The sequence below is a fragment of the Epinephelus lanceolatus genome, chromosome 15, assembly GCF_041903045.1.
Source record: "Epinephelus lanceolatus isolate andai-2023 chromosome 15, ASM4190304v1, whole genome shotgun sequence".
In the NCBI taxonomy this organism is placed as follows: domain Eukaryota; kingdom Metazoa; phylum Chordata; class Actinopteri; order Perciformes; family Serranidae; genus Epinephelus; species Epinephelus lanceolatus.
Window position 1 is genome coordinate 28,783,124 of NC_135748.1, and position 19,180 is coordinate 28,802,303.

Consider the following 19,180-nt stretch of genomic DNA (forward strand, 5'->3'; position numbering starts at 1 on the left):
TGTATATAATATATATATTATTACCTACTAGACGACACAACCTTCATGGGTTTACAAGATTTAAAAGGTACATTTCATTTTTATTACAAAATTACAGTACATTATACAGCTCGGTCATAATCAAAATATTCTGTCTTATCTCTCAAGCTTGGCAAATGAAATAAATCAATCAACACATAACCTTTCCCCGTTATTTGTCTTCTTGAGAGTCGCTGAGATGTAGTAACAGTGATATTGATCATTATTATGTAACAATAATCGATGTTTGAGCGTCTCAGCAGCAGCCAATGATCATCTGCTCCGCCACTGACGCTCTTTACCCTTTCGGTCAGGGGGTTTGTTTGTAAATTATCTCCGTAGAAGCCGCTTGTGGTCGGTCGTGTATTTTTCTGTTGCACTGTAGAGCCCCGCCCACCCGTTTTCCGCAAGCGTCTAAATCGTTCGCTCTTCGTGAAACATCAACAGTAAATGACGCACATCCTTCGCGCTGCTAACGCTAAGCTAACCTAATGGCAGGCTGTGTGTCGTAGATCGTTGTGTGACATCTTACCTGTGGTGAACTAGTCCTGGACCGCGTAGAAGACCGCGCTACAATCTTCTCGTATTTGTCTGGGATGTATGGATGGATAGTTGACGGAATCTCGTCGCTGTTTGAGCCCGTTACGAGGCAAAACCCCACCGAGTGGCCCGGGAAAGGTAACGTTCGCGAGGAGGTATCCACGCGACCTGGCGTGGAAGCGGGAGCACAACGGCAGGAGAACCACGGCAGACCGGCTAAAAGGAACTACCAGAGGTCGGTAGTTGGAGATTAAAACTGTTTCTGTACTCTGTTTAGGTGTTCACAAATTCACCATAATATCTCCTTAGCTAATTAATGCTTCGATTAACGTTACCTATAGCTGTTAATCGATAACATAACTAAGGAGGTGAGTGGCTAACGGTAACGTTAACTCATCTAACTAGCTAACTTTAGCTAATGTTAACTAACGGTTGGTACATGACCACAGCTAACAATGAGCAACATAACATAGTAACGGCTAAATTAGCTTAGTTATCATCAGGTATTGTTAATTATTGTGAAACTGTCACACTGCTAGCTTAAACACTTCCTTTATTTCATACAGGTACCATTTCAGTTAATCGATAAACTCTCCTGAGCATAACTTAACACATTCATATAAAATATATAATAATATATGTTACATTTGTATGCTAATATGATTTTCTGAAGGCACCTGAAGCCACCTAAATGTTATGTTTAGGCTAACACAAATTACATGTATTATCATGTACACTCCTACACCTAACCCAAGCTAATACAGTCTTTCATGAAGGTTGTTTCAGTGCAAATTGATAAATACACATGGTATAAAAGTGCCAGAATTAGCCAAAAAGCTATTTTCCATCTGTAGTCCCTTGGCCATGATGTTACACAAGGCTACCCAAAATACAACAAAGCAAAAAAAAAGAAAACAGTGCATACAGTTAAAACATTTCTAGAACACATCAATAAGAAATGATTTTAACATGATTTTTTAGTCACAAGAATGTAATGATCATCAAACATGTGATTCAGTGCCACAACTTGAGGCAAAGTTGATATAAAAGGAAAAGCACTAGAGGCAATATAGACCAACATTGCAACACTAGCAGGACATGTTATTAGCAGCAGCAGATGTAATGTTCATTTTTTGTTTGAACTATTTTAAAGAGATGTTGATTCAACTTTGTGGTCATTATGGATGCTGTTATAAATGGTACAGATGTGCTGAACTGTATTGTATTGAGAGATGTGTTTAAAATGTTAATGTTAATGTTATGTTGCCCCCATGTATATTAGTGAGGTATAACAATACATTTTGATAGTTTATGTTGTGGTAAAAAAAAATAATTGGGAAGTACTTTGATAGTCATTTAGTCCATAAGATTATTTTTTAAGCAAACACTATATATTATCTGTTGTCAGCCTCTTAAAAGTGAGGATTTGCTGCCTGAATGTAATTATCTTTTGATTTTGGACCATTGTTCAGACAACTCAAAGATGTTTGAAGAACAGAAAAATCCTTAGTTACTAGAGGTGGGCAATATGAAGATATTATATTGTTATTGAGATATAAGACCATAAAGCGTCTTAGATTTTGGATATTGTTGTAACGTGATATTGCACAACTTACCAGACTTCTTATGAAATGATTGTCTTTCAAAAATCTCATTGTGTAATTTATTTTTTGAAAAAACAAAACAAAACAGTAGTCGCACTTGTACAACTTTTTTGCATCAGTGAGGGTATTTGGAAATAGTCAGAAATAGTATATAATAAAATAATAAATTATGTTTGATTCTGTCTCCCAGTCCTAGCATTAATTCAAGTGCTTTTGAGGAGATTTAAACATATTGAGATATATATTGTGTGTGGAGATAAAGCTTAAAAATATCATCATATAGTTTTCAGAATATATTGCCCTGCCCTAGTTGCAACTCAAATGTTTTGTCTTCCTCATTTCTATCAGTACTGGTAGACTAAATAGTCGAAACATCCAGGGCATGAGTTGTATTGTAGTATTGAACTGTATTGTATTGAGAGATGTATTTTAAATGTTATGTCACCCCCATTTATATTAGTGAGGTATAACAATACATTTTTGTTACAGTTTGTTGTGGCAGATAATTAACTGGCAATTACTTTGATTGCCTTGTAATCCTTGGGATTATTTTTTAAGCAAACACTATATATTATCGTTTTTCTGCCTTTTAAAAGTGAGGATTTGCTGCTTTTCTCTGTTTATATCACTGAATCTGAGTATCTTTTGGTTTTGGACTGTTGCTCAGACAACCCAAACATGTTTAAAGATGTCACATTTGACCCTGGGAAAGTACGATAGGCATTTTTCCATCCTCAGGCCACAAAGATCCTAAATGAAGACCCTGCCTAAGACTGGCCAACATGTATTCATTATTACAGTCTTTTTTGTAATGCATAAATTCAAGGAACTTAGGGAGTTACAATTCACTGGAATTATATTTTATGATTTCATGTGACAAATAAATTGTTTGATTGGTAAAACCACAACAGTTCAAACGCACCATAGACTGATCATCAAGTTGAACAGCTCTCTAAAACCGTAAAGGGGAACCTAAAACATTAAGAACTTTATAATCAAGATATAAAATATTCACAAATCGAAGCTAACTGAAATGTGTCATGACATTGTTTTGACAAACCTTGTTTCTCTTGTTACAGTGTTGATGTTGCAGACGGTGTTTGCCAGAGTGACCAGGTCGAGGTGAAAAGACGGAGACGAGGTTGGTTTAAGAAACAGAAAATCTTTATTCATTCCAAAATGTCCCCCACAAATGAAGACAGTTGTTGATTTGTGGTGTCCTCTGTGTGTCAGATGTAGTCATTAGCTTTGTGAAGAAGACTGTCGCCGGGGTAGCAGGTCTGCTCAGGCTGCGGCGCCCGCTGACAACCAAGTCTGAGAAGCCTAGACATTATGAAGAGACACAGGTTTGTGCTTCAACTCCTTCCATCACACACGTCAATTTTAAGTTTAATACAGTTCTGAATAAAGGCGTTCATACAAAATGCACTGAGGACACATTTAGGAATGTTGTATTGTATGTGTAGCAATAACAGGTCTGACTTCTTTAAACATCTACCGATGCACTTTTTGTAGTTTGTATGTACTAAAATAAAACTACAAAAACATGGGGACACAGTTGATTCACCTACATAACAACAACCCAGACACCGTTTTCAGTAAAGGGGGTAACACAGTCCTTATTTCTCTGTATTTATTTCTGTAACGTCGTGACCAGAGTCCTCTATGTCATATCCAAGAAGTAAAATCTGAACACAGGTGGTGAATTAAGTTGCATTGCAGGTGTGAGCTGCAGTGATACTTAAAACTGCTTTTATCCTGTTGAGTTTCGAGAAGTAGATCAGGAAGTAAGCACGACTTGAATTTAATCCTCCTGCTTTGTATTCTCCATGTTTAATTGCCTGGCATTTCCTGTTTTGGTCCAGCCTGTTACTCTGATGGGGATAGATGAGCTCCACACCTCGTGGCTGAACAGTACTGAGTGGAGAATGAGTAAGTGAAGACAGATTTTACTGCAGGAGAGAATGATCTTTTAACTGTGTGGTCCTCTCATCCGTATCCCCATTTTCATCTGGTTGATTTTGTTCTTTCTCCACAGGTAAACCAGTAGGAGGAGTGAATGAGAGGAGTGGGAAGAATCCCTTTCAGAGCTCCTCACCTCCTCTAATGAGGAAATACAGGTAAGATGCAATCCAGTTACCTTCACACCCCCAGTTTGCTGTAAACATACCTACAGGTCTGCATATCCATCAATGTGTCTTTTGAACATGTTCCCTTGCTAATATACATAATCTTTTTGAATCCAGTGGGGCAGGGCTGTCTGCAGGGCTCCCTGACAGGGGGAAGGACAGAGAGAGGAGAGGCTCCCTTCAGCTGCTGCCCTCCAGACCTGCTCTGAGGGTGGGAACCACTAACCCTGATCCAACCTGCAATGGCTTTGGACACAACCGCTGCTACAAGCCCAGTCTTACTGTGGAAGAGGTAGAATAATAATTTGGCTTTATTGGTTGGATTTGTGTAAAGATACTTCATAATCCAGTATTGTTTACACATTTTTCATAAGTTGGAAGTCTCTGTAGAAGTGTGTCTAAATTATGATGTTAAATTTAAAGGCAGTCCGACACTGGTATCAATATTTGGGAGTTTAAAAAAAGTCTAAAAATGAATGTGAGCTTATGTGTTTTTCACCTAAACAAATAACAGACAATCTTGATAGGAATCCTTTTAAAACTAGAGAAGCGCACTCCTTAGACTAGAGTTCAGATTTCTCTCCCCTCAATTTTTGTAATTCCAACAGACGCGCCACAACGTGTTTCAGAAGCGACCTACTAAGCTCATGAAAATCCACGCCTTGTCTTTTTGTTGACAGTCGCAGCCCGTTGCACACAACAGAACAAAATCAGCAAAGCCAAAAATTAGGGTAGTGAAATGCTCTGTTTCTAAAATGCTCCCAGTGTGGTATGACACCATGCAGTGGATGAAACGACAGCAAGTTTTAGCCAGACCACAGAGAGCTGTACCAAGACAAACACTCCATAACACCACTAATCATGCTCAAAGAATCTCTACCACTAGGCTGTGTTAGTAATCATGTATTTGGGTTCTCCCTTCAGGCCATTAAACAGAACAATAAGGAGCACTACAGGCGCTTGCTGGAGATGGTGACCGAGAAATACAGCAAAAGCCAACCACTACCTTTCAACCAAACGAAACCGCAACAGTGAGTATAGCCCCATTTTTCATGTGGAGTGTTTGGAAATTTCATCAAGGTCCATTTAACAAGACACCGCAGGACATGAGCTGCTCTCATTTCCACTTCTCCTCTTGCTCCCAGTGAGTCGCTTTCACAGGGTGATCACAAAACTGCTGCTTCAGGAAAAGCCTTTGAGTCAGTGCCCAGGAAGACGGGATACACAGGTAAGGTGCTTATTCACCTTAGAAGTGACTTGTTTGTTTTTGATACTTTAAATAAACAGACTAATTGTTTAAATATGAAACATGTTCTAATGAATCTACTGTTAGACTGACACGTGTCGTATTTGCACAGCTGCCCCAAGTGTGTTTACATGGAGGAATGCACCAGCAACCAAAGACAGGTCAGTGCAGCATGTCTGAGTTCATACTTGTTGTGTGTGTGTTATTCTGACTATTTTACTAACCTCTGTATGATTCATCTCCAGGCGAGGTAGCTTGACTTTTAGTAAGACATTCAGTGGAGCCATTGAGGACACACAGACTGTCAGATGTACGAAGGTAGGCATTTCTCTCACTCTCTCATGACATGTCAAAGCACCCAATAAGTTATGATTATGGGCAGAAAGGCAAATGTATTATATCTGTATTCTTGACCTGTGTTGCAGCAGAAACAGGCCGCAGACTTGGACCTTTCTACAGAGGTAGCTACTCGCCTCAATCTAGTGGACAGAGAGACTCCTGCTGTCAGTCTCCCTGACACTCATCCTGCACACGTATCACACACAAGGCACAGCGATGAGGACATACCCAGGCTGACCAAGGTGAGATGCTCAGGAGTGAGGTTTAGTCACTGTGTTGGTGAAAGCATGGATACAGTTTGTTTTATTTTATTGCTGTGTTTGTGTGCAGGAAATGGCGGCGGAGGTGAGCTGTGCTCTGGCACAGAGTGATCCAAACCTGGTTCTCAGTGCCGCTTTCAAACTGCGCATCACACAGAGAGACCTGGCCACGCTGCAGGAAGGCAGCTGGCTCAACGATGAGGTACGTGCTAAGAATGCAAAGAGAGTAAGTTAATTATTGGGGTGTCTATGGGTCCTTACAAAGTCTTAAAATGTTTCCTCTACCAAGGTGATGAACTTCTACCTGTCCCTGGTCATGGAGCGCTGCTCTGGCGAAGCAGCAGGATTTAAAATCTACTCGTTCAGCACCTTCTTCTTCCCGAAGCTGCGGGGTGGAGGAGGCGGGCAAGCTGGAGGACACGACTCTGTGAAGCGCTGGACCAAGGCTGTGGACCTTTTCCTCTACGACCTCATCCTGGTCCCTCTGCACCTGGGCGTCCACTGGGCAATGGCTGTGAGTCACAACCACAATGATGTCACACCCCTGCTTTTTAGTCTGTGAATTTTGACCTAATTACATCCACTCTGGTTCAGTGTAGGGAAGAAAGAACATTTTCGGGGGGGTGATAATATTCTTCCTTCTCTCTCATTCCAGGTGATCGATTTAAAGTCCAGGACAGTGAGGTCGTATGACTCGATGGGCCAGAGACACGATGACATCTGCAGTCTGTTACTGTGAGTCCTCGTTGTTCATTTACGCTTTGTCCATCTTGCCATTTTAAATACTTTCTCCACATATCACCTTGTATTCTGGCACATTAATGCAATAATATGTTCATCTTCCAGACTCTACCTGAAAGAGGAGCACAAAGTAAAGAAAGGCAGAGAGCTCGACTGCACCAAATGGACCGTTGGAAGCCTGAGGGCCACTGTAAGTCACATTAGGATGAATGACGTATAAATAAACAGAATATTTTTGTTTTTACTGTGAGATTAATGTTTTGCACCTGTGCAGGAGATTCCCCAGCAGAAAAACGGCAGTGACTGTGGTGTTTTTGCCTGTAAATACGCTGACTATATTGCAAAAGGAAGGCCTCTCACCTTTAAACAGGTATACACTTTATATTCACCTAATATCAGAGATGCACTAATCGACTGGCTGGTGACCTTGATCAGATGATTTTAGCCTGATCTGCCACGTCTCAGACATGGCCAATCTCGTGCTGGTCAAATTTACTTGCATGTGCGGCACAGTGGTTCATGTTTTCGAACAGCCGAACAGACAGTAACTGACTACAGATGCTGCAACCTTTTTCATAAATTGTAATTTATTCTCATTCATGCTGCACATGGTTTGAAATCCACTGTGTTCAGCTGATTGGCAGACTGGGATACAACACCCAAATCTGTATTAATTATGGAGTTGATGAATATCTCGAAATGGAAGCATAGCAAAGCTAATGCTAACCATTTCAGTCTGGGAGGTATAACTCAATAAAAACACAAAAATGATGAGCTAGTCTGGTAGCTGATTATTAAAGCCCACTTCAGACCAAGGATTCGCGACTAGACCAAACCATTGTAGGACATTCCAGAGAAAAGTTAAAGCGGTGTGAACTGGCCGTCTGAGCTCAACTCAAACAGGCTGATGGTGTCACCTGCAACACCATTGGTCAAATCGTAGCGCCTGGTTTTAGAAAGTAAAGCACTTCACCTGTTTCTATAGCCAATCGACTTGTAGTGACACCTGCTGGTTGAGGCAAAATGACCACAGGCAACATGTTAGCTTGCTGTCTGTACCCGCCAAGCCCTCTGTTTCCGTCCTGTCAGACAGTGGGTCGCTGCTGCTCGCCCACACGCACATTCTCATTGACTGATTAATTAGTGCTGCTTACTTGTATTATTGTGGTGTATTGATTATAAATACAGTCCATCTGAAGCTCGTTTTGTTTCTGTTTTTCACCTTTTCATCACTACTACAAATTCACCTGTAGCCAGTATCTCACTATAACTGTCTCATTCATATTTTAAGAAGCTACAAATTATATTCAGCCACAAAATAGGCCTGAAAAGCTGGAAATCAGAACAGAACTACAGAGAGTTGTTGCATAGAGACGATACACTGTGTCATCTAGTTGCATTGGTGTGAACTGGCAGGTTTTTAGAGCATTGCAGATTGGCACATTGCAGGTAGTCAGTCGCCTGTTTCAACTTGTCTCGTCGCAGATTTTTGGTCTGAACTGGTCTTAAAGATAACTAGACCACTGGGGTAGTTGATGGTAAACTCAAAAGTTTCACATAAAAAAGCTAATGCTAACAATTTCATGTAAGTGAATGGAAAATGCTTAAACAATTAGCGCCATATTTCAGGAGGTATAGTCAAATATAAACACAGATTTGGGTGGTCTAACCTAGTTTACCAGTGCGTCTAGTTAGCTTTCTTTCCAAGTAGCATCCATTGATAGGATTTGATAGTTTATACAGTAGTAAAATGTTTTAATGCTAGTGTTTCTTGAGCTGAAACAGAGGTATTAGTCAAGTGTGATCTGATCACACCCCCACAATCCTGAGAAATGGTTTGAGCTGCCAGATAACCTGTGTTTGAACTAGGTTTTTTAATACTTATGAACATTTAGTTTCACTCAGAGTTTTATGAGGCTCTCATCTTGGATAGCATATATGCATTTTTACTATTTCAAGCCAAGTTTCTAGTGGCTTTAAATAAAGTTCCAAATATGTTTGTGTATACTGTCTGTTATAGTTGTTAGAAAGAAGTAAAATTGGAATAGGCTCAAATCAGACGCAGCAGGTTGGACTTTTAAAATATCAGGAATCAGCAGAGAAATTTGCAATCACTGTATCTCTAACCCCTTTTTATTTTTTGGTTAAATTTTATTTTCTACATTTGTTTTTAAACATAAATGCTGAAAGTAACATTCTCTTTCTCTACAGTGTCACATGCCTCTCTTCAGGAAACTAATGATTTGGGAAATCCTCAATCAGAAGCTGCTATAGAGGGTCGCAACAATCTCAATTAACCGCCTAACAACAACAACAGTGTTTTTCTTACTGGGAGCAGCATGTGTGTACAGAAACATGGTGAAGAAACAGAAATGAATGGGCCAAAGATATGGACTCAACTGACTGAAACTAACCAAGCCTAGCTGTTCTGGTCTGGAGAATAAAAAAAAACAAAACACTAGTCTTAATTATGTCCTGTTTCCTGTCGGGGGACGTATTAACACATTGTAATCTCTGAGTTGTAATTGGAGACATTACCGGAATGGAAGAAGTGTGTGTGTGTTACACAAGCTTTGGCACTACTGACTGAATGGGTTTTTTTAATTGACTTTGGATTGTTGGTTCTGCTGTTTGACATTCTGCCTGAAGTGCCTTCAGTCCTCTGACGCTGAGCTCAACTCATAAAATGCTTTTGTATATTTTGAGAAATGATGTGGTCACATACAACTCAAAAGTCAGAATTTATAGAATTAGATTGTTGGAATTTGGACGTCCCTCTTCTACTGATTATCAGCAGAGCAGACAGCACTACAATATGATTTAGTCAGGAAACTCAATCTGTGTGAAATTTAGACAATGAAAAATCAAAATACCTCCTTCCCCCTCTCCTTCAGACAAAAGATGCATGGTTGTATGCTTGTAGTATGTTTGTATTGCTATTATTTATGACTTGACTGGATGAGAAAGTGTTTTCAGATTGTGTGTATTGTTTGTTTTCCCTCCTTGACTGGAGCATTAATAGTTGTTTACCCCATATGTAACATAAGGCGCTGTTAGATCTGTGAATCTTTTCCATGAGCATACCGCAAGAGGCTACTTAGGGCTATTACATTGACTTACAGTATAGTATACTGCATAGCAAACTACTGTACACATATGCATGTTTGAGTTCATGCTTTAAAATGTGATTTGTTTTTTCTCCCTGTAATAAAGTATTTCATTTTTTAAATTGGAGTTTGATACATTAAATGGCTTGTGCAATGCGACAAGGGTTCATCTGGAGCCGGATGGCTTCACCTAAAATCTCTGTTTCAGTAACTTGTAACCTTTTTCTCAGTGTTACATCACAATATTACACTGCTCAAAACATCACTACCACTGCACTTCTTAATACCTGAGAACCAATATTACCCCATGTATAAAACAAATATGAATATACGAACTAAGAATACGACAACAGTCTCACCCTGAGTGTGCTATACATTCCCGCTAATCATTTCTGTACCTTGTGAAAATCCTGTCTTTGTACATCTTCTAATCTTCTAATTTCTTTACTTTGATTTCTTCACCCAGTGCATTCCACTAAATCACCCCACAAACTGATATACACAGTTTTCAGAGTGGTGCGAAAACAACGTTTCAAATTTAGTCTATCTCTTAACTTGTGCCCCCCTTCTCTGTCCAAAAACAGAAGAACGTGACAAAGAGCTTAAGGCATCAGCCTAGCTTTAAAATTCCCCAGATCCCAATCTGATCAAGCATCTGTGGGACAAACCAGTACCCCAGAGGAACTTTGTCCATGCCTGAACTGGTCAGAGCCAAGTCTGATCTAAGGTGGAGCCTCTGACCTGGTGAGTCATAGAGACAGGACCTCTGGGGGTTACCTGTGCTGTCTGGCACCAAAGTGTTGTTGACAGATCCTTTGAGTCCTGTGAGTTGTGAGGAAAGGTACAGGCATGCCCAGTGGATGTTGACTGGATTGGGATCTGGGGAATTTGAGGCCAGGTTGACGCCTTGAGCTTAGTCACGTCCACGGTGCCATTCCTAAGCACTTTTTGTGGTGTGGCATGGTGCATTGTCCTGCCTTGGGGGCGCACTTCCATCAGGGAGTGCAGTCGCCAGTAGGGGGATGTACTTGGTCTGTCATGTGGTTTGGGTGGCTGTAGCATGTCAAGTGGCATCTATATGAATGGCAGGACCCAAGGTTCCTCAGAAGAGCATTGCACTGTAACAAAACAATCGATGTAATCCACTTCACCTGCCAGTGGTTTTTAATGTTTTGGCTGATAGGTGTATAATGCTTTGTAATCCAGTATGTGTCTGGCTTTACCTAAAACTGCAACACTCCTTTTCAGCTTTGTTCTTACATATGAATGTATGTGGTTTCCAGCATATTTTGTGGTCTATTATCACACCAAGAAATTCGTTTTCATATATAATAATAACATTGTCTTTCTTAATAAATGCTTGTGTTTTTATTTTTCGATTTCCAAACAGCATTAATTCTGATGTGACCACCTTCAGAAGCTGCTATAAATTGTCCCCAGAGCATTAATAATTCGTGTCATCCGCAAATAACAAGAATTTCAATATTCCTGATACAAAACAAACAATTTTTCAATTTTAAGATAAGATAAGATAAGATACACTTTTATTGATCCCATAATTGAGAAATTCCATGGCCCTAAAACTGACCCCTGTGGGACTCCACAAGTGATGTCCAAACATGAAGATTTATGAATGGTTTTACATGTGGTGAAAATACTCTCGATATAGCGAACACTTAAAATGATATTGATAATCATAGGTGGGACTCTTTTTAGGGGGCTAAAATGCATTTTGTTACTGACCCATGCACAGCAGTCGATTGCTTAGCTTCAGACTCCAGCGTGCTTCCTCAAACTGTGGACATGCTAGCTGACATCTACTGTATGTAATACACTGACTATGTTGAAGTACTCCATGCAAACCCATTTAAAAAAAAAAATCCAAACCGTCCCTTTGAATCATTTATTTATTTATTTATTGCAATTCAGGCAATCAGAAGCCCTAGCTCAGCCTAACAAATAGAATACACAGGTTATTACCCATGCCACTGGAAAAGTATTTTAGCACCTATGGGCTTAAATTGATTTTAGAAGCTTTTGTAGCTCGTCGGTGCAACACTCGATCTTCGGGATCAGAACATTTTTCACGTGACATCAAGGTGGAAAACATCCTGATCGACACCGACTCAGGCAATTATAAACCTGACCAATAAAATGTAAAGGTATTATTATTTATTTATTTATTTATTTATTTTTTACATTATGAATTTTACATTATTTGTTGGCCCTTTCTGTCAAATAAAACTCTTTTATTTTGACAGTCACCTCGTAACAGGAAATGGTCTGTGTTAGCTGCTGATGTTTACCTCGGTAGCTAATGCTAGCTTGTTTTGGATCAAACCGGTTTGACATACGGTGAATTTGGCAGAGAAATCGGTCGTTAGAGCCAGTTTACCGCGTAGTGTTTACACATCTGCAGTATAGTTATAATAACATGAGTGACAACGAAAAAGATTTTAGGGAGCAGGTGAGTTACTGTTATAAGTTAAGATAACAGTTGGAAAGACGTTAAGCTAGGTTAGCTAGGTTAGCTAGCTAAGACGTTAGCTGCGTTTGCAGGTCGGGCGATGGCAACGCTGACTGAAATATGTTCTTACACATTTTTTTTGAGTAACATAAAGAGTACAGAGTGTATCGTAAATGTTTGACGTTATAGCAAACGGCCTACAAAGCACGGCGTTAGCTACTTCGATTTTAGCACCATTCGGCTAACGTTACTCAACTTGAATTATTTACATATATATTACAGGTAAACGTTAAATCATGACGTATAGTCAATACTTAGTGGTTGTAATGTTCATATTTGACTCCGTACATCATAATTTAGGAGCAATCAAGACCATATCAAGCTAACTTACAATCGTGCTACATTATCCAGCTAATTTCAGTTAGTTCTGTTGTTTTCCTGGTTGTCATGTTTTGTACCTCTTGGCTCTTACAGAAACCAACATGCCTTATCACCCTTGTTTGTTCTTTGTTAAGGTTGAGGTTGGAAGAAAGAAAAAGGCGGAAGACGTGTCAGATGTGAAGTTGTTATTGTTTGGCGCTGATGGTGTTGATGCATGCTAATGTATTGGCTGCTGAAAAAGAAGCGATCAAGATCTGTCCCCACTACTAGTGTTGTAATGGCAGATGGTAAATGGGGGAAGAGGAGGAAAAAGAAGTCATACAGGTCAAACAGAAGAAAGAAGAAATGAAGGGTTGTTTTGAAGTAATGAAGTTACAGAAGTTATGAAGTTAAGATCAGAAGTTTTCCAGGGTATGAGTAATTTCCTAACAGCCTGCTATGCTATTCTGTTTCATCCTGTTTCTTTCTCTTAAGCATGCACATTTTTTTCTCTCTATCAGAAACATCACTGATCAATCCCTCCATATATTTTAGGTTGACTTTATTTTGTAAAACCTGTCTTTTAGCTTAAGTTACTTGATCTCTTGTTAAGATATGTTTTGTAATATATGACCCTTAATGTGTAGTGTCAAACTTTATAAATGCCAAAATGTGTTCAACTCTTTCTGGAGGGGGCATGTAGAAGGCAATGCGGTCACCTCCTGGCCCTTTATTATTGTTGTGTGGCACACATTTGGGTTTGAAGGGTTTTTATCTTAGTGTCTGGTCTGTCCAGGACTCGCGGCATGGCTCAAGGAGCGTGTCCCCTGGGGAATCAGCAAAATCCACCAGCCGCTCACCAGCACGTTCAAAAGATGGCTCCCGCCGCTCCAGGTCCAGATCCCGATCTCGATCCAGATCCAAATCCAGGTGAGACAGGTTTTGTTTTCTTGTTCATATGAAGATGGTGTTTTCAAAGTTAGGTTGTGACAAGTGAAATATTTCTGAAGGTTGTGTAAAGCATCACATGCTCAGAGTTGTTCCTACATCTATCCCCAGGTCCCGCTCCCATCGAAGCTCACGCAGGCGCTACTCCCGCTCTCGTTCTCGCTCCCACCGACGTCGTTCAAGGAGCAGATCTCGTAGCTGGGAGTACCGGCGGCACAGGAGCCATAGTCGTTCCCCCATGTCAAATCGTCGCAGACACATCGGCAACAGGGTATATGATAGGTGCTTCCTTTGCATGCCCGATTTAGTATTTATCTAACAAGACTTCATTGTCTCATTAGTGGTTTTCAGAGTCTGTGTTTAACAATTTGATGTTGACTTCATGTATAAAAGCTCTTTATAGTGTCTAATCTTTAGGACTATAAAACCTTTCTTGTCAGATAACCAGGGCCTGATTTGCTCAGATTTATTGCAGTGGTATGGCAGGTCAGTTGCTCACAATATTTTCACACTCCTCTCTTTACTCCAACAGGCCAACCCAGACCCCAACAACTGTCTGGGTGTGTTTGGGCTGAGTCTGTACACCACAGAGAGGGATCTGAGGGAGGTGTTCTCAAAATACGGCCCTTTGAGTGACGTCAACATTGTGTACGACCAGCAGTCGCGTCGCTCAAGAGGCTTTGCCTTTGTCTACTTTGAAAACTGTGAGGACTCCAAAGAGGTACGGAAGATAAGACACTGATTTTATTTTTTTATAATGTTGACTCCTCACTACCCATTACACAACAGTACATTTTGATCACACTTAAATGGTTTGGGAGTTTCAATGGTAAGTAAGTAATGAAGCAATGATAGCTATGATATAATTGGGTTATGTGCGGGTTGAATATGCTTTTAATAGCCCACGTCTTACATGTCTCTGTATGAAAGGAGCATTTGTCGGAAGTCTGCAGTGCTTCGGGATCAGGGCAAAGGTTAAACATGCAAACTGTTTCGTTATATTATTAGATAAAAAATGTGTTTTTCTGGGGGGGTTTTAGGCCAAGGAGCGTGCTAATGGGATGGAGCTTGATGGGCGCAGGATCAGAGTGGATTTTTCCATCACTAAACGAGCCCATACGCCCACTCCTGGAATCTACATGGGTCGTCCCACATAGTGAGTGTTTCTTAACCAGGCAGCTTGGTCATTACAGTAGGGACATTTTCCAGGTGCTATTTTGTGTGTGTGTGAGATATCTTCCACTTTTATTCTGTGTATTTTCACAGTGGTGGTGGTGGTGGCAGTGGTGGCGGCAGTGGTGGCAGCGGCGGTGGTAGTAGCAGCAGTGGTTCATCACGGCGTGCCTCAAGGGACTATGACAGGGGCTATGACAGAGGTTATGACAGAGGTTATGATCGTGACTATGATCGCTATGACGACAGAGAGTACAGATCATACAGGTGAGATCTTTTTCCTGTAGCCTGTTTGGCACATTAGGGGTCATACACATGCCGCGTTTTTTGCACCCTCAAATTTATTGTTTTCAATGTAGACCTGCAGCAGACGTGCTCAAACTCCAGGGTGACATTGTCAGGGCGCGCACACTTTCACAAGTGCCTATTTTTCAGGGTGCAACAGCTGCACCCCAAGATAAACTGAGTTCAACTTTTGGAACATAGCAGCGCACTAGTGTTGCTTTCGTCAACGAAAAGTATGACTAAATATCGTCGTCAACGAACCTTTATCACGTGACAAAAACGAGATGAGACGCAACGGAAATGGTGGTCCTGTGACGATAACTATAATTCAATATATAATGCAATATTGTTGACGAATAAAAACGAGACTAAATGTGGTTTACAAAATAAAACCTCTGCTAAAATGTCTCTTCATTTTCATTGATCAAAACGAGACGAGACGAAATAACGTTATAGTGTTTAGTTGCGTTATTATTATTATTTTGCAGTATTTCTGTTTCCTAGGCTGTGCGTCGCACTGTGCAGAGGGATTACAGCCGTGACGATCTACAGTACAACATCACTCGCTCTCATGTGATATTGCTTTTATACAACAGTTCAACAACAGCTTAAACAGCAATGCTGAATAAGGAAATGTTAACAAAAGGTGATGAAATAAATTATTTAAGTATGTTATGTAGCTCTGCGAAAAAAAAAAAACTGTTCTCCCAGTCACGCAGCACACACACCAGGAACTCACGAGCTACATTGTATTTACATTGATCTGCAAGTGTGTAACTTTGTCCAGTTTTGCTGATGAAACGTTGGCAAACCTGGATGTTGGCACGGCCGGATTCAGCTTCCGCTCTCCCTCATCCTCATCAGCACTAAAATGTCATCAGTTTTCGTCGACTAAAACGAGATGAAAATAGTCATGGATTATTCTGACTAAAATAAGACTAAAATGCTCAGACTTTTAGTTGACTGAAACTTGACTAGACAAAAAAGAGTATGAACGTGACTAAAACTAATAAAAACGAAAATGACAGTTTGACACAAAAACTAGACTAAAACTAAAATTAAAACAGGCCGCCAAAAACAACACTACAGCGCACACTACATATCATGTGATGAGGAACAACGAATCACAGCTGGCAGATATCTTTACCTTCTTCTGTAAATATCAGTCTGTGATAAATATGGAAAAGTTTTGGTGCAGGGCCACCCAGAGCTTTATATCTGTCCCAGGGACAATACGCCTACACACTTATAAATAGCGCCTGGGAGAAGATCAGCTCTGCACTCAGGATTTCGGGTAAATAGGCCATGATACTGTGCTTGCTGAGGTTGCTTAGCAATCTCAGATGCAACCTGCTGCCATGCTCTTAATAGCTGGCCCAAAAAAAGCACAAGAGTAGCACCCAGCTCCCGACCTCGCGTTTTCCAGGCGGGTAAAGACACAGCCCCTTAGTCTATTGATTAGTGTTATGGTTCATTGAGTATCATATTAGAATACTTTTACTCCTGTACTAGTAAAGATCAAGAGTAAATCTGATTGACATTTAGTTGGCTAAGTGAATTTAAAGTAGAATATAAAAACACATTAAGCTTTTAGAATGTTATGGCTCATATTAATCTAGTTCTTTAAGTGATCCTAAACATGTGTAACACTAAAAGCCTCAAGTGTAATGTGGTTGTTTTCTCTCCACAGACGCAGATCTCCGTCTCCTTACTACAGCAGAGGGTACCGCTCACGATCCCGATCACGGTCCTACTCGCCACGTATGTTTAAACCAAGTTTCTATCATTAGATCGCAGAGATTTGAACATTAACACTGATTTTTTTTATGAACCCTTCACACATTAAGAAGCACTAACAGATATATACTGTCCTTTTTTCTCACAGGTCACTACTGAGCAGGGAGGGGGGAGTCATCAACAGTTTCAGTTTTATTGTTGAGATGCTCGTCTTTTGATTTTTGATTTTTTTTTTTTTTTGGACCAGATTATGTATGTGATTTGTTAATATATTGAAGAAAGTTTAAGAAATGGTCCGTATTGATGAAGTCTGTTTAAGAACCACAATGTCACTGGTGAATTAATCGTTATAGATTTCTGGATCAAGACATACTCCTATGCCTGCCCGTCATTGTTAACAGTTTGATGAGCGACTTCAGGCATCATGATGATCTATTTACAGATGTCTTTATATGAATGCAGGTACATTAAAAATACCTACAGTAACATTGCATTTCAATATGTCCCCCCTCTGCTCTCCACACGGACTGTTAACCTGCATGATATACTACTTGGACTACAAAGGGAAACCAGAATGCTTCCAGTACCAAATCTTGTAATGTTGCCTGCAGATCCTGCATTTATGTGCAGATATAGGTTTATAGAGATGACCAAACTTGTAGGAAGAATCATAGAAAAACCTGAAATGCCATTAAAAAAGGTTCAGATCAGCACCAGGATTTTATCACTTGTTCACCGGCTCAAGGCCAAACTGTTCCCCTCTCTTTGGAGAAAATCTGTGAATTAATGTTTTTAAATATCCCTCCTAACAGCTAACAAACAGGACTCAAATGGCACAAGTTGTTTGGTGGTGGTAATCGCATGAAGGGCTGGCTTGTTTCTGCTTGGCTTAACAGACTTGTTTTTATAAAGCAGGATTTTCTGTGGCGGTTAAATTACTGTTTCTCATTTTGCTGTTTGTGTGTAGTTGGTTTCTTTATCTGTCAAGATCCTAGTTTGCATTTTGAACTGTTTCAGATACCATGTTTCTTTTAAATTTTGTGTTTTTCTGGTGGAAAGTATTGTTTTGGAGTGTTGTACATAAACAATAAAGAAATACTTGGGTCATTTGCTCTGTTGTTTAGTGACATTGTTGTACATTATTACTGGCCACAGTGCCCCGCAGTGTTAGAGGCAGGAGTGCTGCAGGTATCAAACATCTTGAATTATTATTTGGTGTTTTTTTTTCTGTTTCCCTGACAGAAATAAAAAAACAACACGCAAATGATGCCTTCAGGCTTCCCTGTCTGTAATGCTGTGTTTAAGTCCCACAGGATAACATGCATTCTGCAAACAGAAGTGTGGTAGTAGTATGTTTTGGACAGCTTCTGTGCCAAGATTCAAGTTTTGTTTTTAGTAACACCCAGACTACTGCTATGAGAGGAGAAGATCAAATACTGTTCAACTGAATGCAAATATGAAACATAACGTGAAGCGGTTACAAGAAAGATTGTTCACACTAAGCTCAAAAGAAAACTGACATATTACTGCAATAATAATCGGCCTAGTTGGAGATTTTTTTTGTCAACTACTGTCTTAAAGGTCAAGAATACACTTCAGTTTTTAAAACAACGTAGACAAGAAAAACATTTTATATTTTTATGACAACTGGTCAACTGCATTCAGTATCTACGGATGAAAAGCTAAAGCACAGTTTCTACATTATGATGATGTTTTGTTGTTTTAATGTTTCTCAGGTCAAGAATAGACTTTCATTCTAAAATAATACTATTTGATCATATAGTAATTAGGGCGGTTTGAGTCATACCCATTACATAGCAACATTTTGGTGTGATAGCTTGGGAGAAAAAATAATCCTCATGGATGGACTGGTTAAACAGAAAGCAACAGATTTAGCTTGTGAACCTACACATAATGTTTATAACTATATCAAATATATATACATATGCTTTTTTGAATTTTATCAACGTTCTCCATAATTAAGTCTAAAAGGGAGGGATTTTATAATTATTATCTTTTTATACTTTTTTATACTTTTTTTTCAAGCCCGTTTTCATATATACAGCATTTGTACTTTTTAGTTTACAATTCATGACAAAGAAAATTTTCAGTCAGACATAAAGGATTTTTTTTATATAAAAGATATAAACAACCAATACATTCACAGTATAATAATGAAAGAGAAAAAAATGGAATTATACAGTTAATACAATGACAGTATAGTTA

At 39.7% G+C, this 19,180-nt stretch overlaps 2 protein-coding genes across 4 annotated transcripts; both read left to right on the top strand.

The window, feature by feature from the left end:
* The first annotated feature begins 468 nt into the window (after positions 1-468).
* Positions 469-10,106, top strand: senp2 (SUMO specific peptidase 2). 2 transcript variants are annotated; one of them, XM_033643505.2, is made up of 17 exons: positions 469-793; positions 3,242-3,303; positions 3,396-3,508; positions 4,028-4,094; positions 4,201-4,282; positions 4,409-4,583; positions 5,216-5,322; positions 5,437-5,519; positions 5,650-5,698; positions 5,783-5,855; positions 5,963-6,118; positions 6,207-6,338; positions 6,426-6,650; positions 6,792-6,871; positions 6,983-7,067; positions 7,152-7,247; positions 9,089-10,106. In XM_033643505.2, exons 1-17 carry the CDS (start codon positions 615-617, stop codon positions 9,149-9,151), a joined length of 1,827 nt encoding a protein of 608 aa, XP_033499396.1. In that variant the 5' UTR covers positions 469-614; the 3' UTR covers positions 9,152-10,106. The 2 variants fall into 2 exon arrangements, with proteins under 2 accessions (XP_033499396.1, XP_033499397.1); XM_033643506.2 differs by having other exon boundaries at positions 5,966-6,118.
* A 2,176-nt stretch (positions 10,107-12,282) lies between these two features.
* Positions 12,283-18,061, top strand: LOC117266553 (transformer-2 protein homolog beta-like). 2 transcript variants are annotated; one of them, XM_033641787.2, is made up of 8 exons: positions 12,283-12,451; positions 13,608-13,741; positions 13,871-14,030; positions 14,292-14,480; positions 14,800-14,915; positions 15,026-15,199; positions 16,908-16,978; positions 17,103-18,061. In XM_033641787.2, exons 1-8 carry the CDS (start codon positions 12,419-12,421, stop codon positions 17,111-17,113), a joined length of 888 nt encoding a protein of 295 aa, XP_033497678.1. In that variant the 5' UTR covers positions 12,283-12,418; the 3' UTR covers positions 17,114-18,061. The 2 variants fall into 2 exon arrangements, with proteins under 2 accessions (XP_033497678.1, XP_033497677.1); XM_033641786.2 differs by lacking the exon at positions 12,283-12,451 and having other exon boundaries at positions 13,379-13,741.
* Positions 18,062-19,180: the final 1,119 nt, after the last annotated feature.